The sequence below is a fragment of the Danio aesculapii genome, chromosome 16 (assembly GCF_903798145.1).
Source record: "Danio aesculapii chromosome 16, fDanAes4.1, whole genome shotgun sequence".
In the NCBI taxonomy this organism is placed as follows: Eukaryota; Metazoa; Chordata; class Actinopteri; order Cypriniformes; family Danionidae; genus Danio; species Danio aesculapii.
In genome coordinates, this window is record NC_079450.1 from 5318991 (window position 1) to 5344613 (window position 25623).

The 25623-nt window shown below is 33.8% G+C and overlaps 2 protein-coding genes across 2 annotated transcripts in view; both read left to right on the forward strand.

Moving 5' to 3' along the window:
- Nucleotides 1-12941, forward strand: part of si:dkeyp-97a10.3 (uncharacterized protein DDB_G0292186) — a 36698-nt gene extending 23757 nt beyond the window's left edge. The window contains exon 9 of the mRNA XM_056475631.1: nt 12219-12941. Coding sequence (XP_056331606.1) covers nt 12219-12245 — 27 coding nt within the window. The 3' untranslated portion in view covers nt 12246-12941. The remainder of the gene's footprint in view (nt 1-12218) is intronic.
- Nucleotides 12942-12987: 46 nt separating this feature from the next.
- Nucleotides 12988-22952, forward strand: LOC130243457 (free fatty acid receptor 3). Its single transcript, XM_056475632.1, has 2 exons — nt 12988-13282; nt 21452-22952. The coding sequence occupies exon 2, from the start codon at nt 21477-21479 to the stop codon at nt 22470-22472; it is 996 nt and encodes a 331-aa protein (XP_056331607.1). The 5' UTR covers nt 12988-13282; nt 21452-21476; the 3' UTR covers nt 22473-22952.
- Nucleotides 22953-25623: the final 2671 nt, after the last annotated feature.

Genomic DNA, 25623 nt, shown 5'->3' on the forward strand with positions numbered 1-25623 from the left:
GTGTTGGGAGTAATGCATTGCAAAAATAATGTTTTACAGTAACGTATTACTTTTTTCTGTAACGCAGTAGTGTAAGTCATTACTAATACATTTTTATTATTTAGCTTGCGTTACAAAAAACTTTTCACCCGCAAGACATTAACAAATAAAAAATGCCGCAACATACTGTAGTTCTATTTCCTGTTCGTGGTTAGTGAATATACCCATGATTGTCAATAATCTCCTTCTGGCTATTGGAACTTTTTACTTTGAACGTGGAATTTTTTTAGCCTCTGTGATCGAGGTCCTAGGCTATTGGCCAGCCCAGTTCGCAGTAAGCCCTAATGCGAGCGGTAAAGCAGCAACTAGGTGAAAATGGTGGAAGACAGTAGATTCGTGAGATGGACGTACGCGCATATGGTGTTATTTCACTGACGAATGTCGTAAGCGCAGTATTACAAGTCGAGAGCGCATTCATGTAATACGAACGTGCTCTCAAATAAACGCTGCTCACGTGCAAAACTTCTCGCGCGCTCTCAAAACACTGGCTGCTTATGTGCGAATGATCTGCTCTGGCTCCCTCAGATGATGCAGACTCACGATTTGTGCCTTGTGTTTTCTCTTCCTTTTGTGCTTTTGCTCTCCAGAGATCCTCCTGTTAAATAGGTTATCCCAAGAATGTTGATATGGTTTCTATATTGCTATACTATTTATTAACAATACTCTGAAAACTAAAAGGTTAAGGTAAATTCTATAATAAACACTAGTGTTTCTGAGTGTTACTGCCTTTGTTTTAGGCTACTATTATTTACAACTTGTTAATGAATGCTTCAGCATGCTGTAGTATTAAGAATAGTGAACTGATAAAATGAAATACAAAGTGTAGTTCTACTACAGTAAAGTGTGGTGAATTGTAGTATAATTTACCCTATGTTGTAAAAAAAGAACTGGGCTAAAAAGAACTGGGTAATTTATATTACACTTGTGTTACCATAGCAACTATAGTATTACCACAACAGATTAATTGAAGTACTTTACTATAGTACTGTTCAAAACACTGCATGCCAATAGATGTGTTCAGCGGCCCTGTGGAACAGCTTCTCCTCAAAATGAAGAGTCCAAATGTCCTCCAAAATCTCCTCAATGTGGAAGACAACAGAGACTAGCTCACTTTTTTGTAGTTACAAGATACAAATTGTGCAAAACAAAATTCATTTCAATATATTTTTCTTCTGACAAAAAGAAATGAATTGTATATTTTTGTAAGTCCCCATCCGTTACACAAATGTACAGTGCTTGTTTAGCTCCAGGGAAAATAGGGATTTAATTATGCTCCTCTGTAATTGTTGCATCACAGTTTTAAAAACTTCTTGATACAAAATTATTATATGCTATAGTAGCCTATAGCTGACTTTAAATAAGTCAACATATATGCGATTGTTGTCTCTAATCACTGAGACATTATACACACTGTTGACTGTTGACTGAGAATAGTTTAAGTAATTCACAACTCTCCCTCACCTGAACTCACTGCGAGGGAGGGGAAAAGGAGAAAAGTGCAGCGCTGAGGTAAAATCAGATTCTTTAGTCATATTGATTCATTCATTTTATTTTCGGCTTAGTCCCTTTATTAATCTAGGGTCGCCACAGCAGAAAGAACCGCTAGCTTTTCCAACAAAGGTTTTAGGCAGTGGATACCCTTCCAGCTGCAACCCAACACTGGGAAACACCCATACACTCTTTCATTCACACACATACACTATGGCTAATTTAGTTCATCAATTCCCCTATAGCGCATGTGTTTGGACTGTGGGGGAAACCGGAGCAGCTGGAGGAAACCCACCACAACACGGGGAGAACATGCAAACTCCACACAGAAATGCCAACTGACCCAGCCGAGGCTCAAACCAGCGACCTTGCTGTGAGGCTACAGCGTTACACACTGCGTCACCGCATCACCTCTCAAGTCATAATCTTTAAAATAACCACTTGTGTTTAAAAAAAGTTGATAGAGGTTTGTGATATAGGAATTACAGTGGTGCATTAAAGATTTTCAGTGGAGCGATTGATTTGAGTTAGTAGGCCTGCTTTTTTTGACGGAAGACAAAATAACCTTGAAATGAAAAACAGGATATTACATTTACATTTAGTCATTTAGCAGACGCTTTTATCCAAAGCGACTTACAAATGAGGACAAGGAAGCAATTTACACAACAATAAGAGCAGCAGTGAATAAGTGCTATAGACAAGTTTCAGGTGTGTAAAGTCTAAAAAGCAAAGCATTAGTAATGTGTTTTTTTTTTTTTTTTAGAGAGTACAGCTAGTGGTATAGCCAGAGAGGCAGTTGCAGATTAGGAAGGAAAGTGGAGACTAAACAGTTGAGTTTTTAGTTGTTTCTTGAATACAGCAAGTGACTCTGCTGTTCTGATGCAGTTAGGGAGTTCATTCCACCAACTGGGCAGATTGAATGCGAGAGTTCGGGAAAGTGATTTCTTCCCTCTTAGGGATGGAACCACGAGTCGACGTTCATTCACAGAACGCAAGTTTCTGGAGGGCACATACATCTGCAGAAGTGAGAGCAGATAAGAAGGAGCAAAGCCAGAGGTCGCTTTGTAAGCAAACATCAGAGCTTTGAATTTGATGCGAGCAGCAACTGGCAGCCAGTGCAAACGGGTGAGTAGCGGAGTGACGTGCTCTTTTGGGTTCATCAGAGACCACTCGTGCTGCTGCGTTCTGAAGCAGCTGAAGAGGTTTGATAGAGTTAGCTGGAAGCCCGGCTAGTAGAGAGTTGCAATAATCCAGTTTGGAGAGAACAAGAGCTTGAACAATGAGTTGAACTGTATGTTCAGATAGGAAGGGTCGGACCTTTCTGATGTTATAGAGTGCGAATCTGCAAGATCGAGCAGTTCTAGAAATGTGGTCAGAGAAGTTCAGTTGCTCATCAATCGTTACTCCAAGGTTAAGCTGAAGGTGATGATCTTTCATCCAGTGTGAAATGTCTGACAGGCAGGCTGAGATGCTTGATATTTTTATTTTTATGATATTTTTATTAAATATAAAATATTATTTTGTAATATAAATTTGTAATTTAAGGGGAAAATATTTAGTGCAGGCCTTTTAGTATTTTTATTCAATTTTGTTTTTCTATACAATCCTGAAAGTTTCCCAAGCGAAAATAAATAGTAAACTACTAATGGGAGGTGATAACCACATAATAGCAATATCACCGTGGTTGACATCTCATCGTGGCGGTAAGGTGGTAATGCAGTTATCACCTTTAGTCGTGGTGCAGGGCATGGTTGAATCTTCAGAGAATGTATGTAGTGATGTAATCACGCATACATTTTGCTGTGATGTACATTGAGTGCCAAGCAAGGCACTTTTTAAAAAATTGCATTATTATTATTATTATTAATATTTTTATTATTATTATTGTTTGTTCGCACATTCAAGTGATGCACGGACAGGTCGCTTTACCACATTACCACAAGAGTGATTCGAAAATATAAGAAGCATCTGCTCACTATACTTCTTATCATATAAACATCAGTCTGCACAGTGAAAACAGCCAAAACCTGGATATTTTAGACAATATAGAAATCCTGTCCTGTAAAAACAAAATGCCACATACTGTATGCTCACCCTAAACCCGAGGATGCTTCAAATGGCTGAAATGCATGAGTGTTTTCCTGTGCAGTACATTTTATGCCCTAAGGTTTAAGGTTATGACCTTGCTGTGGTGCTGCATTGTAAAAAATCATATCACCAATAAGTCATGGCAACATGTTTATTGTGTGGCTTGGCAGGTTTCTTAGCCTTCACCCGCATACGATCAATAAAAACAAAGACACTCGGGATCAGTTTCCTGCAGAAAATGTCAAAGTCAGTTACAGTCTCTGTAAATAAAAAATGTAATAAATAAATTTACAATAATACTTCAAGCCAGTTTTATTCCATCAAATTAATGTAACCTTTTTTTTTGAACAATGACAGCCTGTGACGCGCTCCCTATATCATTCACAATGTTACCATATATGGCTTAGTAATAAGTGTAATTCCTGCATGCCACCAGCCAACACTAAGCATAGTCGCTTTAGGACAAAACGTACGAGAGAGTGAAACCAGCGATCCTTGCATGCATGAAATATTGCACATTATGCAAGTTTATCTTGCTACACAACTGAAAACCTGCTGATATAATACAGTTTTTCGTTCAGAATTGTAATATTATAAAGTACTGTAAAGTTTACTGTCATCTTTAAGGTGCGTGTTCGTGATTTCAGGAGGCGTGGGTTTGAACAGCAGGGGAGGGGCTGTGTTTCAAAGATATTATGCTAACCAGTTAGCATTTAGGCAGATCCCCTACTGCACCTTTAATAAATATATCCGTTTAATAAATCTGTCTTGTTTAAATGCTCCAAATTATATGACGTATAATCACTGAGATATTGATTAAAATATTATTCTCATATAATATACTCTTTTAATATATAATATACTCATTTATGCTGTGCACTGTTCTGGTTACCAATGTTCTGGTAAAAAACAAACGAAGTAAACATTGTTTACTAGGTTGCAGTTTTTTGGGAATTAAAAAATTAACAATTAATTTTAATATGCTACCTTGTTTTAGCCAAATTTGTACGTTTGTAGTCATCAATATGCATGCTGTCCCAATATGCAACGCATCAAGCTTAATGAGTGAATTCATTTATACATTTTATTTTGTAACTAATAAAGACAAATGCATAGTTCATTTATTCATTCATTCATTTTCCTCCGGCTTAGTCCCTTTATTCATCTGGGGTCTAATATTCATTCATTCATTTTCTTTTTGGCTTAGTCCCTTTATTCATCTGGAGTCTAATATTCATTCATTCATTCATTCATTTTCTTTCGGCTTAGTCCCTTTATTCATCTGGGGTCTAATATTCATTCATTCATTCATTCATTTTCTTTTTGGCTTAGTCCCTTTATTCATCTGGAGTCTAATATTCATTCATTCATTCATTCATTTTCTTTTTGGCTTAGTCCCTTTATTCATCTGGAGTCTAATATTCATTCATTCATTCATTCATTTTCTTTTTGGCTTAGTCCCTTTATTCATCTGGAGTCTAATATTCATTCATTCATTCATTTTCTTTTTGACTTAGTCCCTTTATTCATCTGGAGTCTAATATTCATTCATTCATTCATTCATTCATTTTCCTTCGGCTTAGTCCCTTTATTCATCTGGGGTCTAATATTCATTCATTCATTCATTCATTCATTCATTCATTCATTTTCTTTTTGGCTTAGTCCCTTTATTCATCTGGAGTCTAATATTCATTCATTCATTCATTCATTTTCTTTTTGGCTTAGTCCTTTTATTCATCTGGAGTATAATATTTATTCATTCATTCATTCATTTTCTTTTTGGCTTAGTCCCTTTATTCATCTGGAGTCTAATATTCATTCATTCATTCATTCATTCATTTTCTTTTTGGCTTAGTCCCTTTATTCATCTGGAGTCTAATATTCATTCATTCATTCATTCATTCATTTTCTTTTTGGCTTAGTCCCTTTATTCATCTGGAGTCTAATATTCATTCATTCATTCATTCATTCATTCATTTTCTTTTTGGCCTAGTCCTTTTATTTATCTGGAGTCTAATATTCATTCATTTATTTATTCATTCATTTTCTTTTTGGCTTAGTTCGGTTTATTAATCTGGGGTCGCCACAGCGGAATGAACCGCCAACTTATCCATTATATGTTTTACACAGCGGATGCCCTTCCACCTGCAACCCAGTACTAGAAAACACTCATACACTCTCACATGCACACTCATACACTGCAGCCAATTTAGTTTATTCAGTTCACCTATATCGCATGTGTTTGGACTGTGGGGGGAAACCGGAGCACCCAACACGGGGAGAACATGCAAAGTCCACACAGAAATGGCAACTGACCCAGTTGGGACTAGAACCAGCCACCCTTTTGCTGTAAGGTGACAAAATGCATAGTTATTATAAAAAAAAGCATCATTAAGAGTAAATATCTTTGCTCTTCTTTTAAATGTGCTATTTCTATTCATGCTTTAAATATACCACCGTCATCTCTGATGTTAAAATTAACACGCATTTCTGCTTCACCAATGTAGGTCAGTCCAAATTAGCTATTAATGAGGATGTGAGTATTAATAAAGCTTTTTTTCACGTGATTTGTAAACTATTCAGTGCATATTTTCTGAATAGTCCTGCAGAAGGCATCACAGAAAAGCAATTTTACAAGCTCGCTGCTTGGTGGAAAAGAAGAAAAATGAACACTATAAACATCTTTTAACACTGAAACGTGTTTGAGCGTTTACGAGAAGTTGCGGTGATTGTTGTTTGATGCATCATGGAAAGGCAAAAGACTTGTGGTCTTGCAATTGTTTTTTAAGATATTTAAATTAGTCACAACACAATAAGTGTTAGTTTCAGTTCTTAACTTCATTTGTGCCAATGCATTTCCCCATTAACAAGAAATAAGCTGTACAACAAAGTTTTACAAGTTAAATTCCCATGCTGACAAATGGGGGAAATCTAGAGGTTTGCAGGATAGTAGTTAAGCATAATGACTTAAAGAAAATTATCTAAACTCTTTGGTCATTTTTGAGTGAGATGCTAATGGTCTAATCCGAATTAATGATCTACGTTAAGCTAAGCTAATAGTGCTCCTGCAAAACCCAAAAATCATTTAAATGGATTGAAAAATGGTAAACTTCACCTGTTTAACTTAAGGAGAGCTGTAAAAACTATGAAAACTCTTTGGTTATTTTTGAGTAAAATGCTAATGGTCTAATCCGATTCAATAATCTACGCTAAGCTAAGCTAATAGTGCTCCTGACAAACCCGAAGATCACCTGAATGGATTTAAAAATGTTAAAACTCACCTGTTTAACTTCAGGAGAGCTGTAAAAATTATGCAAACTCTTTAGTCATTTTTGAGTGAGATGCTAATGGTCTAATCCGATTCAATGATCTATGCTAAGCTAATAGTGCTCCTGCCAATCCAAAAATCATCTGAATGGATTGAAAAATGGTAAAACTCACCTGTTTGGCTTCAGGAAAGCTGTAAAATTTCCAAAATAAAGAGTAGCGTTCCTTTAAAATGACAATTTATAAGTATTTTGGGCCTTCAAGTAAGAAAAAGTGTTGAAAATATATTAAAAAACAAGGTAAATGCACATCATAATCCATTCAGGATCTCAAATACAAGAGTCTGACTGTTTGAATCTTTCACATTAGTTCCTTTTACTCTAAACGATTATTAACTTGAGTGCAAATTTGGAGCCGACACTGCTCAGACAGACTTTTCATTCATCCTGCAAATCGTCTGAAAATCATCAGCTTTCAAAATGTTGAAAAAAAGTCAACGTCAAATGTGTTACACTTTAAACTGAGGTAATATTTTTGAGCGAGATGCTAATGGTCTAATCTGATTCTATGATCCAAGCTAAGCTTAGCTAAAAGTGATCCCACCAGACCTGGAGATTTTCTAAATGGATTCAAACATGTTAAAACTCACTTGTTTATTTTAGAAGAGCTGTAAAATTATGCAAACTATTTGGTCATTTTTGAGCAAGATGCTAATGGTCTAATCCGATTCAATGATCTATGCTATGCTAAGCTAATAGTGTTCCTGGCAAACCTGGAAAATCATCTGAATGGATTAAAAAATTTTAAAACTCACCTGTTTAACTTTAGGAGAGCTGTAACATTATGCAAATTCTTTGATAATTTTTTAACGAGATGCTAATGGTGTAATCCAATTTAATGATCTATGCTAAGCTAATATTGCTTCTGCCACACCCGAAAACCATCTGAATGGATTTAAAAATGGTAAAACTCACCTGTTTACCTTTAGGAGAGCTGTAAAAATTATGGAAACTTTTTGGTCATTTTTGAGCGAGATGCTAATGGTCTAATCTGATTCAATAATCATTGTTAAGCTAAGCTAATAGTGCTCCTGCCAAACCCAAAAAAACATTTAAATGGATTGAAAAATGGTAAAATTCACCTGTTTAACTTAAGGAGAGCTGTAAAAACTATGAAAACTCTTTGGTTATTTTTGAGTAAAATGCTAATGGTCTAATCCGATTCAATAATCTACGCTAAGCTAAGCTAATAGTGCTCCTGACAAACCCGAGGATCACCTGAATGGATTTAAAAATGTTAAAACTCACCTGTTTAACTTCAGGAGAGCTGTAAAAATTATGCAAACTCTTTAGTCATTTTTGAGTGAGATGCTAATGGTCTAATCCGATTCAATGATCTATGCTAAGCTAATAGTGCTCCTGCCAATCCAAAAATCATCTGAATGGATTGAAAAATGGTAAAACTCACCTGTTTGGCTTCAGGAAAGCTGTAAAATTTCCAAAATAAAGAGTAGTGTTCCTTTAAAATGACAATTTATAAGTATTTTGGGCTTCCAAGTAAGAAAAAGTGTTGAAAATATATTAAAAAACAAGGTAAATGCACATCATAATCCATTCAGGATCTCAAATACAAGAGTCTGACTGTTTGAATCTTTCACATTAGTTCTTTTTACTCTAAACGATTATTAACTTAAGTGCAAATTTGGAGTCGTCACTGCTCAGACAGACTTTTCATTCATCCTGCAAATCATCTGAAAATCATCAGCTTTCAAAATGTTAACAAAAAGTCAACGTCAAATGTGTTACACTTTAAACTGAGGTAACATTTTTGAGCGAGATGCTAATGGTCTAATCTGATTCTATGATCCATGCTAAGCTTAGCTAAAAGTGATCCCACCAGACCTGGAGATTTTCTAAATGGATTTAAACATGTTAAAACTCACTTGTTTATTTTAGGAGAGCTGTAAAAATATGCAAACTATTTGGTCATTTTTGAGCAAGATGCTAATGGTCTAATCCGATTTAATGATCTATGCTATGCTAAGCTAATAGTGTTCCTGGCAAACCTGGAAAATCATCTGAATGGATTAAAAAATTTTAAAACTCACCTGTTTAACTTTAGGAGAGCTGTAACATTATGCAAATTCTTTGATAATTTTTTAACGAGATGCTAATGGTGTAATCCAATTTAATGATCTATGCTAAGCTAATATTGCTTCTGCCACACCCGAAAACCATCTGAATGGATTTAAAAATGGTAAAACTCACCTGTTTAACTTTAGGAGAGCTGTAAAAATTATGGAAACTTTTTGGTCATTTTTGAGCGAGATGCTAATGGTCTAATCTGATTCAATAATCATTGTTAAGCTAAGCTAATAGTGCTCCTGCCAAACCCAAAAAAACATTTAAATGGATTGAAAAATGGTAAACTTCACCTGTTTAACTTAAGGAGAGCTGTAAAAACTATGAAAACTCTTTGGTTATTTTTGAGTAAAATGCTAATGGTCTAATCCGATTCAATAATCTACGCTAAGCTAAGCTAACAGTGCTCTTGACAAACCAGAAGATCATCTTGATGGTTTTAAAAATGTTAAAACTCACCTGTTTAACTTTAGGAGAGATGTAAATATTATGCAAATTCTTTGGTCATTTTTGAGTGAGATGCTAATGGTCTAATCCGATTCAATGATCTATGCTAAGCTAAGCTAATAGTGCTCCTGCCAACCCAAAAATTATCTGAATGGATTGAAAAATGGTAAAACTCACCTGTTTGGCTTCAGGAAAGCTGTAAAATTTCCAAAATAAAGAGTAGCGTTCCTTTAAAATGACAATTTATAAGTATTTTGGGCTTCCAAGTAAGAAAAAGTGTTGAAAATATATTAAAAAACAAGGTAAATGCACATCATAATCCATTCAGGATCTCAAATACAAGAGTCTGACTGTTTGAATCTTTCACATTAGTTCCTTTTACTCTAAACGATTATTAACTTGAGTGCAAATTTGGAGTCGTCACTGCACAGACAGACTTTTCATTCATCCTGCAAATCGTCTGAAAATCATCAGCTTTCAAAATGTTGACAAAAAGTCAACGTCAAATGTGTTACACTTTAAACTGAGGTAATATTTTTGAGCGAGATGCTAATGGTCTAATCTGATTCTATGATCCATGCTAAGCTTAGCTAAAAGTGATCCCACCAGACCTGGAGATTTTCTAAATGGATTCAAACATGTTAAAACTCACTTGTTTATTTTAGAAGAGCTGTAAAATTATGCAAACTATTTGGTCATTTTTGAGCAAGATGCTAATGGTCTAATCCGATTCAATGATCTATGCTATGCTAAGCTAATAGTGTTCCTGGCAAACCTGGAAAATCATCTGAATGGATTAAAAAATTTTAAAACTCACCTGTTTAACTTTAGGAGAGCTGTAACATTATGCAAATTCTTTGATAATTTTTTAACGAGATGCTAATGGTGTAATCCAATTTAATGATCTATGCTAAGCTAATATTGCTTCTGCCACACCCGAAAACCATCTGAATGGATTTAAAAATGGTAAAACTCACCTGTTTAACTTTAGGAGAGCTGTAAAAATTATGGAAACTTTTTGGTCATTTTTGAGCGAGATGCTAATGGTCTAATCTGATTCAATAATCATTGTTAAGCTAAGCTAATAGTGCTCCTGCCAAACCCAAAAAAACATTTAAATGGATTGAAAAATGGTAAACTTCACCTGTTTAACTTAAGGAGAGCTGTAAAAACTATGAAAACTCTTTGGTTATTTTTGAGTAAAATGCTAATGGTCTAATCCGATTCAATAATCTACGCTAAGCTAAGCTAACAGTGCTCTTGACAAACCAGAAGATCATCTTGATGGATTTAAAAATGTTAAAACTCACCTGTTTAACTTTAGGAGAGATGTAAATATTATGCAAATTCTTTGGTCATTTTTGAGTGAGATGCTAATGGTCTAATCCGATTCAATGATCTATGCTAAGCTAAGCTAATAGTGCTCCTGCCAACCCAAAAATTATCTGAATGGATTGAAAAATGGTAAAACTCACCTGTTTGGCTTCAGGAAAGCTGTAAAATTTCCAAAATAAAGAGTAGTGTTCCTTTAAAATGACAATTTATAAGTATTTTGGGCTTCCAAGTAAGAAAAAGTGTTGAAAATATATTAAAAAACAAGGTAAATGCACATCATAATCCATTCAGGATCTCAAATACAAGAGTCTGACTGTTTGAATCTTTCACATTAGTTCTTTTTACTCTAAACGATTATTAACTTGAGTGCAAATTTGGAGTCGTCACTGCTCAGACAGACTTTTCATACATAATGCAAATCGTCTGAAAATCATCAGCTTTCAAAATGTTGAAAAAAAGTCAACATCAAATGTGTTACACTTTAAACTGAGGTAACATTTTTGAGCGAGATGCTAATGGTCTAATCTGATTCTATGATCCATGCTAAGCTTAGCTAAAAGTGATCCCACCAGACCTGGAGATTTTCTAAATGGATTCAAACATGTTAAATCTCACCTGTTTAACTTTAGGAGAGCTGTAAAATTATGCAAACTCTTTGATCATTTTTTAACGAGATGCTAATGGTCTAATCCGATTCAATGATCTACGCTAAGCTAAGCTGATAGTGCTCCTGACAAAACCGAAGATCACCTGAATGGATTTAAAAATGTTAAAACTCACCTGTTTAACTTTAGGGGAGCTGTAAAGTTATGCAAACTCTTTGGTCATTTTTGAGTGAGATGCTAATGGTCTAATCCGATTCAATGATCTATGCTAAGCTAATAGTGCTCCTGCCAACCCAAAAATCATCTGAATGGATTGAAAAATGGTAAAACTCACCTGTTTGGCTTCAGGAAAGCTGTAAAATTTCCAAAATAAAGAGTAGTGTTCCTTTAAAATGACAATTTATAAGTATTTTGGGCTTCCAAGTAAGAAAAAGTGTTGAAAATATATTAAAAAACAAGGTAAATGCACATCATAATCCATTCAGGATCTCAAATACAAGAGTCTGACTGTTTGAATCTTTCACATTAGTTCCTTTTACTCTAAACGATTATTAACTTGAGTGCAAATTTGGAGCCGACACTGCTCAGACAGACTTTTCATACATAATGCAAATCATTTAGTAATCATCGGCTTTCAAAATGTTTAAAAAAAAAAAGGTCAACGTCAAATGTGTTACACATTAAACTGAGGTAACAGTGCTGAGTTGAGTTCAGCGGGCAGCGCTGACTCCAGTGTTGCGAATAGGCCTCCAGACATGATTTATATCAAATGAAGCATTTTGTTCTCTCTGTTTTTTCTCTCCCCCAGGTCCACAGAGGCAGACCCAGACGTTGAGAAAATGCAACGCTCGTCCATCTCCACGCTATTTGCACTGCAAAAAACTTTCCTAGCAAGCACAATGTCTCTCTGGTGGAAGGAAACAAATGCTCAGCCGTTCCTCAGACTCATTGTGCCATACGAATCTCTGCATTTTATCAGAGCGAGCGCGTTTCTGATTAAAAAGACTGATCTTTTACTCCGTTTTTCTCTCACGTACGCATGCGAGAGCAGTGTGAATTTCATCCCTCAGAACAATGCAGCTCTGGGCTTTTTCTAGCACTCAAACATCTGAAAATAAAACACAATGCAGTGTTTTTCCACAGACAGGAAGTCTTGAACGAAATCCAAATGAATTAGGATGGATGGCAGAGCTGAACTACTAAATGATAAATAATGGACTGCCACTGTTTGTCCTCTCGCAACTATTTATTCAGCTTTCTGCTCACAGATGCTTCTTGTAACGCCGCTCAATTAGTGTGATCCGCTACGCTGCGCTTGTGGATGGATTGCGCATTTGAGTATGAAGGAGACCCACCTATAGCGGACGTGTAATTAATTGAGCTCTTTAATTTTTATGTTAATGATGTGGAAAATGCTAATGACTTTAAGTGAAATCGGTGGCTGACAGGCCTAGCACAAAATATGATTACAAGCAAACGCTTGAGATGTTTTAAGTCGCACGATACAAAAATAAAGTGTATTAGTATTGTTTCTGGTTATATCTTTATTTAGAAAGCCACATTCAGTCTGGTGTTTCACATTCTCATTCGTAGAAATACAAACTTCCTATTTAGGGTTTCATAAGCAAATATTTTTGTGATTGCAATTTATGCGTGTATACACACATTTACAGACGTGTGCACATGCTGTTCGGGGAAAATATTTTCTGCCTCTTTCGGCGAACTGAAATATGTGTTGCTTCTTTCCTGTTTGTTGTCTGAGGTGCAGCATGTGTCAAAATGACATAATGTAAAGAAGCTTTAAAGTCTGTAGGAGCGTCACATCAGTGCAGAGCTCAGTCTACCAAGCGGCCACCTGACGGATTCATTAAGGTAAAAACATTTCCCTTATTCCTATTTTTTAAATTATTATTATTTACAGATAATTATTCTTTTGAAGGCTTTGATCTTTAGTCTGAAAATGGCACATTAAAAAATCTATAGACTACAGATTTATATATATATATATATATATATATATATATATATATGTATGTATGTATGTATGTATGTATGTATGTATGTATGTATGTATGTATGTATGTATGTATGTATGTATGTATGTATGTATGTATGTATGTATGTATGTATGTATGTATGTATGTATGTATGTATGTATGTATGTATGTATGTATATATATATATATATATATATATATATATATATATATATATATATATATATATATATATATATATATATGTATGTATATATGTATATATATATGTATGTATATATATGTATATATATATGTATGTATATATATGTGTATATATATATGTATGTATGTATATATATGTATATATATATATATATATATATGTATGTATATATATGTATGTATGTATATATATATATGTATATATATATATATATATATATATATATATATATATATATATATATATATGTATATATATATATGTATGTATATATATATGTATATATATATATATATGTATGTATATATATGTATGTATGTATATATATATATATATATATGTATATATATATATATATATATATATGTGTATATATACACATATATATATACATATACATATATATATATATATATATATATATATGGCATGTATGTATATATATATATATATATATGTATATATATATATATATATATATATATATATATATATATATATATATATATATATATATATATATATATATATGGCATGTATGTATATATATATGGCATGTAAATTCTACACGTTATTATTATTATTATTATTATTATATAATTTTGGGTCCCATTTTAATTGAGTTCACCTTAAACTTGCACTAAAATAAATACAATGTACTTTGTTTATAATGTGTTGCAGAACACTTGTGCTTTTGAGGTGGGATATAGGTCACGTTGGGTACAGATTTAGAAGTATGGGTTGGTTTAAAGGTGGGTTAAGATTTAAGGAATGGTTCAGGTCAACAGTGTAATTATAAATGTATTAGCGCAAATTAATTAGATATGAAATTGCATGCATTAATTGAATAAATCATAAGTACAATAGGCATGGGATGATAATCAGTTTTTAAGGTTTACCACAGTTTGCAACCGTCAAGTTTTAAAACTGCTCAAATTTTCTGTAATACCATTCCTAAGGTATTTGTAGGGTTTTTTTAATGTGTTTTTTTTTATTTGTTGTATTTGTTTTTTTTTGTTTGTTGTTTTTGAAACTAACGAAGAGAGCTGAAGTCAATGATTTATTTGAATAATTTAGCCTGAAATGTTTACAGCTCCAAAATATTATAAATGTTTCCTAAAACCTTGATATTTTTATCCAAGGTTATCATACCGTCAGAAACTTATACCAGCCCATGCCTAAAGTACAATGTGAATGCATATATTTACACAATAAGTAAAATTGTAACAAATGATTAATCTTATTAGTTAAGACCACTTTTGTTTTTTTACTAAAGATTTCCACTAAAATGTAATTTAGCAAAATTATTGTTTAAATACCCCAAATCTAGCTTTGATCAATAAGTTATACATTTTTAATGATTACAAATGTGCGAAAATGTAGTATGATCACTTCTTCTTTTGTCTATTTTATAAAGTCAGAAATACAGTATATCAATTACCTTGAATGATGATGGCACATTATTTCATCAATATTTAGACAGCAAATGTTATCTGGAAGTTTTAAGTACTTGCATGTAATGTGCTCTAATGTGTAGACAGTGTTATTTTATTTGATACAGACGTCACAATAAGACTTCTAGTCTTTGACCCACATATGTGTGTGAGGTGATATTTTTACATCTCATGTACTCTCACATTATCTTTTTTTATGGAAAGGAAACGGCTGCTAGCTTGTTTTTTTTTTTTCTCACATTATAGTTTAGAACCTATATTTTTGCATATGAAAGAGCCGGCATTCCCCTTTCAGAAGTTTCACATCTCTAACTGGTGACAGCTAATGCAAACTTAATAATAAACAATTTATATATACAGATCATATAACGCAACTGTAATTTTAAAGGATGGATTGTGAAGCCGACCGCTTTATACGAATGCATGATGAGTAAAGCTATTTCATTTGTCAATTTTACTGAAGGATATGATAACCTGATTGCTGCATAGATACTCTATTTACCTTAACCATCACTACACCACAACAACTTAATCATGCATTTTGATCTGAATATGTGTGTGTGTTGCAGAATTGTGTGTTGCTTATTTTTTTTCTCATGTATGATGAGTAAAACTATTTCATTAGTTGTTTTTACTGAAGGATACGATAACCTTATTGCTGCATAGATACTCTGTTTACCTTAACCATCACTACACTGCAACACATTAATCATGTACTTTAATCTCTGAGTGTGTGTTGCAGAATTGTGTGTTGCTTATTTTTTTTTCTCATGCATGATGGGTAAAACTATTTCATTAGTCAATTTTACTGAAGGATATGATAACCTGATTGCTGCATAGATACTCTATTTACCTTAACCATCACTACACCGCAACAACTTAATCATGCATTTTGATCTAATGTGCGTGTGTGTGTGTTGCAGAATTATGTTGCTTATTTTTTTTTACTAATGCATGATGGGTAAAACTATTTCATTAGTCAATTTTACTGAAGGATACGATAACCTTTTTGATGCTAAGATACTCTATATACTTTAAATATCACTACACCGCAACAACCTAATCATGCATTTTGATCTGAATGTGTGTGTGTGTGTGTGTTGCAGAATTATGTTGCTTATATTTTTACTAATGCATGATGGGTAAAACTATTTCATTAGTCAATTTTACTGAAGGATATGATAACCTGATTGCTGCATAGATACTCTATTTACCTTAAATATCACTACACCGCAACAACTTAATCTTGCATTTTGATCTGAATATGTGTGTGTGTGTGTGTTGCATAATTATGTGTTGCTTATTATTTTAACTAATGCATGATGAGTAAAACTTTTACATTCGTTGTTTTACTGCAGTATATGATTACTTTAATGCTGCATAGGTACTCAATTTACCTTAAATATCACTACACCGCAACAACTTAATCATGCATTTTGATCTGTGTGTGTTGTTATTTATTATTGAATTATTATTTTTTCCTTCGTGATACCTGATGCTGTGAGCGATTTCCGATTGCATTTCCTCTAATGCAATCAGACCTTTTCTGAGCCTATCCTAAATCTTTGTGTGGTATATTTAAAGTGTGAAGTACATATTTAGAGTAGTGTATTTCTACTCCTAATAGACTACTGATATTTTAGTAGTACATTTATCGCAGCTGTTTGTTTTAGTCAGTCCCATCTGTATCGAGTTGTTTTATTGCCATTATTAAGTGACCTACTTTCCAAAAATATCATTTCTTTACTACCCTCAGGCTGCTTTTGTGTGGTCAAGATATTGCAGGATTAGATATCAGAGCCTGTAGAGGATAATAACACAAGAATTAAATAACAGCTCACTGTAAAGTCATATTTGACCATTAATAAAGATAATAAAATGGTGGTAAGCGTCATGCAAAATGTTTGTCAGTTTTTGGTAATGAAGAGATACTTATCAACTTCCTGTTAAGATGAAATGTGTTAATTCTATGTTGAGCCACGCGTGACACTCTTAACACATAAGTTAAATACTGTGTATAAGTGGGTCACTGAATTCATCAGAATTTAGCCTAAAAAAACCTGTTACACTTTAATTAAATCAGTTATTACTACTTAGACTAGCTTTATATGGTCATCATTTATTTATTTATTTATTTATTTATTTATTTATTTATCATTTTGTTTTATTTCTTCATTTATCTGATCTCAAAACTTTGACTTGGTGTAATATGCAAGGCAAGCCCATTGTGAGTGAGTTATTGACAGTTTGGTGACTATGGAGCCAGATTAGTCTCAAAACTATTACATTTGCAAAATACAAAAATAAAATATATAAATCTTTTTTTATTTTAAACACTGTCTTTATTGATTTTAGGAGCAAAACCAAACATACAAAAATAATAATAACAACAAAATAAAAAATAATTTTGTTTGTTTATATTTTGTTTATAGTTTGTTTATATAGCACATTTCATACACAATGGTAATTCAAAAGTGCTTTACATACTGTAAGCTGGAAGAAAAGAGACAAGAAAATAAAAATAAAAAATGATTAAAAACAGATTAAAACGTGCTAAACTGGTTATAAAGGAATAAAAAAAAGAAGAGAAAGATATGATAGCCTGATCTGTTGGATGTAGCACAGTGCTCATTCAGTAAAGGCACAGCTAAACATGTGTCTTGATTTGAATGTGCCTAATGTTGGGGCACATCTGATCATTTCTGGAAGCTGATTCCAGCAGCGGCCGATTCACCCTGCTTTGACTGAACTCGTGGAATTTCTAGTTTATATGATCCTAAAGATCTGAGTGATCTGTTAGGTTTGTATTCAGTGAGCATATCTGTAATGTATTGAGGTCCTAGGCCATTTAGTGTTTTATAGACCAGTAATAATACTTTAAAATCTATTCTGAATGTAACTGGGAGCCAGTGTAAAGACCTGAGGACAGGTGTGATGTGCTCTGATTTCCTGGTTCTGGTCAGAATCCTGGCTACAGCGTTCTGGATGAGCTGTCACTGTTTGACTGTGTTTTTGGGAAGGCCGGTGAGGAGTCCATTACAGTAATCCACCCTGCTGCTGATAAAAGCATGAACAAGTTTCTCTAAATCCTCACTGGAAACAAAGCATCTAATTCTTGCAATGTTTTTGAGATGATAGTATGCTGATTTACTACCTGCTTTAACATGACTATTGAAACTCAGATCTGACTCCAGAGTCACACCAAGATTCTTGACCTTATTTTTTGTTGTTTTACACTTAGAGACAAGGTACGCATTCACCTTAAGAACCTCCTCTCTGTTCCCAAATGCAATCACTTCAGTTTTCTCTTTGTTTAACTGAAGAAAGTTTTGGCACATCCAATTGTTAATTTCATCAATGCATTGGCAGAGGGTGTCAATGGGGCTGTAGTCATTAGGCAGTAATACTATGTAGATCTGAGTGTCTTCAGCATAGCTGTGGTAGGAGATTTGGTTCTTTCTCATTCTTTGGCTCAGTGGGAGCATATAAAGGTTGAACGGGAGAGGTGCCAGAATTGAACCTTGTGGGAGTCCACATGTCATGTACATTGGTTGCGCCCGAAATCGCCTATTACAAAGTAGGTACTGCATTTGAATTTAAATGTACTACTCGACCGATAGAAAAGTCTGTTTTATACAGTATAAATGTGAGAAGTATGACTGCCATTTTGTCATCATAATGTGTACGTCAGTTACATCGCTTCACTCCGGTTCATGAATTCTCTCATGGTGCATCCTGGGATAGCATAGCGTTCATCGGATGCACACTACAGAATCTCACCAGATAGTAGGTCATCCGGGTACTTCTCGCATACTTTTTTTTTTTATTCAATGAATCTGGACATACTACTCGACTTGCATACTGATTTTAGCGTACTGTACAGTATGGAAGGATGCGATTTCAGAAGCAGCCATTTTCTTTTTTCTAATTTGGCCAATTTCAACTTTTATTTCACCTTTACAGTATGTCATTGCTGTAACTTTCAGACTCATAATTGACAAATTTACTTAAAACTATTGACTTGGCTTCTCAAAATGTTGACTTTATCGCATGATCAACTTTTTTAATGATAAAAATTTCTTAATAATTACTTGTTGAAGTTGCTACTTTTTATCTCATAATCAACCATTTGTCAACTCCTAATAGTATTTTGCCATGCCATGATGTTCTTTTATATCATAATTGCCTTTTATGGCATACATTTACATTTTTCTCAAAATTATGACTCAATGTATTTTTATCCGAATGTATTAGTTTTTATCTCATTTTTGACATTTTCAACTTCTATATTATAATTCTAACTTTGTGTGTCATAAATTTAACTATCTCAGAATTGACAATTGTGACTTCTCATAATTATGTTAGATTATAATAATTCTCATAATTATGTGAGAATGTTTATGTTTGATCATAAATTTAGCACTTTTATCTTATCTCATAATTATAATGATGATCTGAACATTATCTCATAATTTACATTTTTACAATTTCAACTTTTATCTTAATTGCTACTTGGAGTATGTCATTATTTGGACTTTTAATTATAGTTATGATATTGTATCTCGTTTTTATTTATCTCTAAATTGTCAGTTTTTTTTCCATTATTGACAACTTTTTGGATGATTTTGAGCTTTGACCATTTTGACTTTTCATAATTATGAATTAGTTTGTCATCATTTTGACTCCATAATCCTATGATTAAGACTGTGTGTTTGAAAATATTCATGTTTGATGCAATTTTATCTTACCTTATAATTATGATGATGCATTATCTCATAATTGACATTTTTACATTTCTAATTTTATCTTAATTGCCACTATTTGTCTTTATTTTGACTTTTACATAATTATCACATTGTATCTCAAGAGTTTTTATTAATTTCATAATTGATTTTTATCTCATTATTTAGATTTTTTCTTCGATTATCTCAAAATGATGACATGATATGTTAAAATTACTACTTTTTATCTTATTATTGACAGTTTGTCATCATATTAACTTCCTAATCCTATGATTATGACTGTATCTGAGAATGTTCATAAATGTAACTCTTTTATCTTATAATTATAATAATGCATTATCGCATAATTGCCATTTTTACAATTTCGTATTTGCCACATGGAGTATGTCATTATTTTGATATTTTGACTTTTAAATATAATTATGACATCGTATCTCTTTTTGATTTTTCTCATTATTATGACTTTGTCAAAATGGCTACATTTTATATCATTATTGACAATTTCAACTTTTATATGATAATTCTGATTGTGTCCTTAATCTATCTCAAAATTGACAAGTCTGACTTTTCATAATTATGCATTAGTTCGTCATCATTTTCACTCCATAATCCTATGAATGACTGTGTGAGAATTTTCATGTTTGATCATAAATTCAGTACTTTTATATTACCTTATAATTATGATGATGCATTGTCTCAATTTACATTTTTGCAATTTCAACTTTTATCTTAATTGCCACTATTTGTCACTATTTTGACTTTTACATAGACTGAGTACACAAGAGTTTTTATTTATCTCATAATTGATTTTTTTTAAATCTCATTATCAGGACTGTTTCTTAATTTATCTCAAAATTAAGACTTTATATGTTAAATTTGCTACTTTATATCTTATTATTGACAATTTTCACTTTGTCATCATTTTGTCTTCCTAATTTTACAATTATGACTTGGTATGTGAGAATGTTTTACTTAGTTTGTCATCATTGTGACTCTATAATCCTATGATTATGACTTGGTATGTAAGCATTTTCATGTTTGATCATAAATTCAATACTTTTATCTTACCTTATAATTATGATGCATTATCTCATAATTTGCATTTTTTCAATTTCAGGTTTTATCTTAATTGTCATTATTTGTCTTTATTTTGACTTTTGCATATAATTCTGACACTGTATCTGAAGAGCTTTTATTTATCTCATAATTGATTTTTATCTGATTATCAGGACTTTTTCTTCATTTATCTCAAAATTATGACGTAAAAATTGCTACTATAAATTTCATTATTGACAACTTTGACTTTGTCATCTTTTTTACTTCTTAATTCTATAATTTTGACTTACGTGAGAATTTAAATGTTTGATCATAAATTTAGCCCGATCTATCTTATAATTATGGTGAGGCATTATCTCATAATTGACATTTTAACAATTTCAAATTTGATCTTGACTGCTACTTGGAGCATGTCATTATTTTGACTTTTTAATTTTATTATGACATTGTATCTTCATTTTACTTATCTCATAATTGATTTTTATCTCATAATTAGCATGTTTTCTTTAAAAATGGGCCTCCACAGTAAATTGCACGAAACTAAACAAATACAAACTTTAAATTTTCTCATTATCTGTCTTTTACAGAGTGTTTATTGCATCTACTGTGACTATGGTGTGGACACAGCATCTCAGTAACCTGGTGTTGGGTGTGTACGGCTTCACGCTGATCACAGGCCTTCCCGCAAACATCCTGGCTTTCTACACGTTCTTCCAGAAGGTTCGGCAGCGCTCCACTCCAATGGACGTGCTGTTACTCAGCTTGACCATCTCTGACCTGGTCTTCCTCTTCTTCCTGCCCTTCCGCATGGTAGAGGCGGCCAACATGAAGTGGACACTGCCATATTTCCTCTGCCCGCTGTCGGGTTTCATCTTCTACTCCATCATCTGCAACAGCGTCCTCCATCTGACGGCCATCAGTGTTGAGCGATACCTCGGTGTGGCTTTTCCTATTAAATACAAGCTTAAACGCAACCCCAGGAATGCATTGATCGCCACTGTCATATTCTGGTTGGTGTCAATGGCGCACTGCAGTGTTGTTTATGTCACGCAGTACTTCAATTATTTCAACCCCAACATCACTGATCCGTCCAAGCGTAACACATGCTATGAAGAATTCAGCTCTGAACAGCTGAAGATCCTTCTTCCGGTTCGACTAGAGCTTTCCTTTGTGTTTTTCCTCTTTCCTTTCATCATCTGCTGCTTCTGCTACATCAAGTGCATCCTCATACTGTCCCGTTTGTCCAATGTCAATGCTAAGAAGCGTTTTAGAGCCATCGGGATGGCGTTGGGAACACTTTTGGTTTTTGCTATCTGTTTCATGCCCTTCAACATCTCTCACGTAGAGGGTTTTATAAATAACTACAGCTCTGAATGGAGAACACCAGCTCTGCTCAGCAGCACGCTCAATGCATGTCTCGATCCTTTCGTTTTCTACTTCTCGTCTTCGGCGCTCAGAGAGACTTTCAAGAACGTCCTGAGGGCACTGGTGAGGCGTTTGCCTTGTCCCTGGTTCCATTCGGCTGTTCGCGGTCCCTTATTCACCCAGGGGAAAACTGTGGGGAGAAATGATGAGAAAACGCAGAGCACTGATGACAGCATCCGCTAGCATATTATCAAGTCATTTTCGTTTTGCATTGATCGGTCTGCTGTGCATTGCATGTCAATGCATGTCATTTATACAGCCAGCTTACGCTTAATGAAGATGAGCAGTTTGCTTTCTGAAAGAAAGTCAAGCATGCACATGCTGATTACATGAGTATTTTAGCCAGTACAGGCTCATTGGGAAAATGTGCCCAGGGATACATTTTTGAGAACTGAGAAATAGAGTTGAAGTCAGAATTATTAGCCCTCACATATATTTTGTGTTTAACGGAAAGAAGATTTTTGCAGCACATTTCTAAACATAACAGTTTTAATAACTCATTTCTAATAACTGATTTATCTTTGCCATGATGACAGTAAATAATATTTGACTAGATATTCTTCAAGACACTTCTATACAGCTTAAAGTGACATTTAAAGGCTTAACTAGGTTAACAAGGCAAGTTAGAGTAATTAGGCAAGTCATTGTATAACAGTGGTTTGTTTTGTAGACAATCCAAAAAATATTGCTTAAAGGGCCATAAACAACCCCCCCCCCCCCCGGCCCCTCTTTCAGTCCAAGTCTACCTAAGAATTGAAAAAAAATGCTCCATGATGGGTGTGGAGAGCAGAGGGAGGAGTGGGCGTGGCCGGCAGAGCAGGGGAAAAACAAGACAGTGAACATCTGTCAGTCGGCTCACAAAATCAGACTCAAACCATGAGGAGGCGCATGATTTTATAGTTTACAAAATTAAAATGCAAAGAAATAAACAATAATTTAATGCCCTGGTACATATACGATAGATAGGTTATTCAAAACTTCATATAAAATATACACATAAGTGGTGACCTCTGTAATAGAGACTAAGCTGAAGAATAATGAATAAATGAAAATACACATAACCACAATTTCTATCATTATAATAATAATCATGTTTATATAAACACTGTAAACATGTAAAATGAGGAGGACTTATCTTATCCTGAATCCCTAGGTCTGAATGCAGACACAGTGGATAGTAGTGCAGCAGATTTCCTTCCCTGTCTATTCCAACCATTAGCACTGCAGGCAGTCTGGATGATTTTAAATGTGCGAATACGGCAGCACAGATATAGGTGATGTGTCTGAATGGGAAGGAACTCAACTAATAAAAGACAAATCCGCCATTCTCCAATTCTTGTACAGCTTTCCCAACAAAAATGCTTGCTACATGCAAACAGCTTTGCTGTATCGGTGGCCCTGATAGCATCGCAGGAAAAGCCATGCAACAAACCCAGAGGGTGATGGAAACAAACACATACAACCCTTCATGAACGGCTAAACTTGTGTGCTCACAGCTTGACAGGTCTGTCTTTAGAAGTCACTGCAGTCATGAATAATTAAGAAGCAGGGTCTTCTTATAGGATAAGAAAACTCAGCTATAAATAATAATGAGAAACCGACACGTCACCATTCCACTAGCAGATATTGATATGTCACTAATTTTGGTCCCGCCCCCAAAATGATTTTAAACCCAGAAGATGAAATTAGCTGACAAAAGCTCAGAATTCTCCAGTTTTCCTCACAATTAAAGCTGACGCACACAAATCTGTTAAAAACTCAAAAAAAGTACTCCAGGGTTTATTAAACCTTTAGGAGGTCTCATAATACTGGCCTTAAAATGTTTTTAAACAAATTAAAACAGCTTTTATTCTAGCCAAAATAAAACACTTTCTCCAGAAGAAAAAATATTACAGGTAATAATGTGAAAAATTCCTTGCCTTGTTAAACATCATTTGGGAAATATATTTTAAAAATTGTTTGCTTTTGAAAACACTATGGGTTGGGTTTAGTGAAAGGAGCGTGTGGGTCAGTCGATATCAAGATGATATGTTATGCCCAACGAACACAAAAAGGCGTTGAGATTCACAGAAATGTTCACAGCGGGCGCTGGTTTATTTACAAGAAATGGCACAAATGTGAAAAATTGCCCCAGTAACATATTTACGATAGTCAAAAAATGTACACGTCGCCCTCTAGTGGATTGTGAAAACAAAAACTGCCAGAAGCGTCTAGGACTAATTTCTCAGTTCTCAAAAATGTAGCCCTGTGCACATATTTTCAATGAGGGCTCCTGAGTTGAATTTAGCTGAATCTTTGCTGCAGCCATTTTATATCACAGTTTAATGAAATGCTGGAGTGGTTTGTGAGCAAATGAAAGTGCAAAATCAAACATTCATTATAATATGCCTCATTAACGAACAGCAATGCTATGGATATAGTCGATTAACAAAATATATATTATTGACAACATTGTAAAAGTTGTTTTTTTTTATACTTTTTAATAAAAGAGTCTCTTGTAATGCATGATTTATTCCTCCATTCTGAGCCGCTGTGCATGAATGCTTAAACAACTCAATCTCGAACTTTGTCAATTCCTCTATTTTTATTTTTTTTAACACAACCATCTTAACAAATTTTTCATCTTCAAAGACCATCAAGTCACCAGAACGAGTGTTTTTCAGCTTTTTTGAATGTTTTATTCAATGGGTAAAGTCTTTTAATGTGTCTTTAACACTTTGTTTATTCAAAGCAACATTCAGGGATGTAATTTATGGCCCGTTTCCTCTGACTGGTACAGTATGGTAGGGTACGGGTCTGTACGGGTCACCATTATTAGGCTTGCATTTCCACTGCCTAAAGGGTACCAATGGTGGGCGTGGTGTACAACAGAAAGTTTCAGTCAACCTCATTCTCGCTCGAGGAAATCTCACCCAAAGTAAAGCTGCAAGGGTCGTTCACATATCAAACAAGAAGCACTTCTGACAAAACAGAGGCTTTATACACATAAATACTTGTGTATAAATGTTTATTACTAACTTTTCTATGAACATGATTTGATTATAACTGCAGAACAATGACAGAAATAGCCTACAGTTTTTGTATACACAAAAATTTACCATAAAATAACAGATTTTAAATGACAGAAATTTACCATAAAATAATGGGTATTAAATTACTGTATTTTACCATAATATAACAGATATTAAATGACAGAAATTTACCGTAAAATAACAGATATTAAATGACAGAAATTTACCATAAAATAACAGATATTAAATGACAGAAATTTACTGTAAAATAACGGATATTAAATGACAAAAATTTACCGTAAAATAACGGGTATTAAATTACA

Coding starts and splice junctions, on each gene's coding strand:
- LOC130243457 (XM_056475632.1), top strand. CDS start 21,477: ATGGTGTGGACACAGCATCTCAGTAACCTGGTGTTGGGTGTGTACGGC.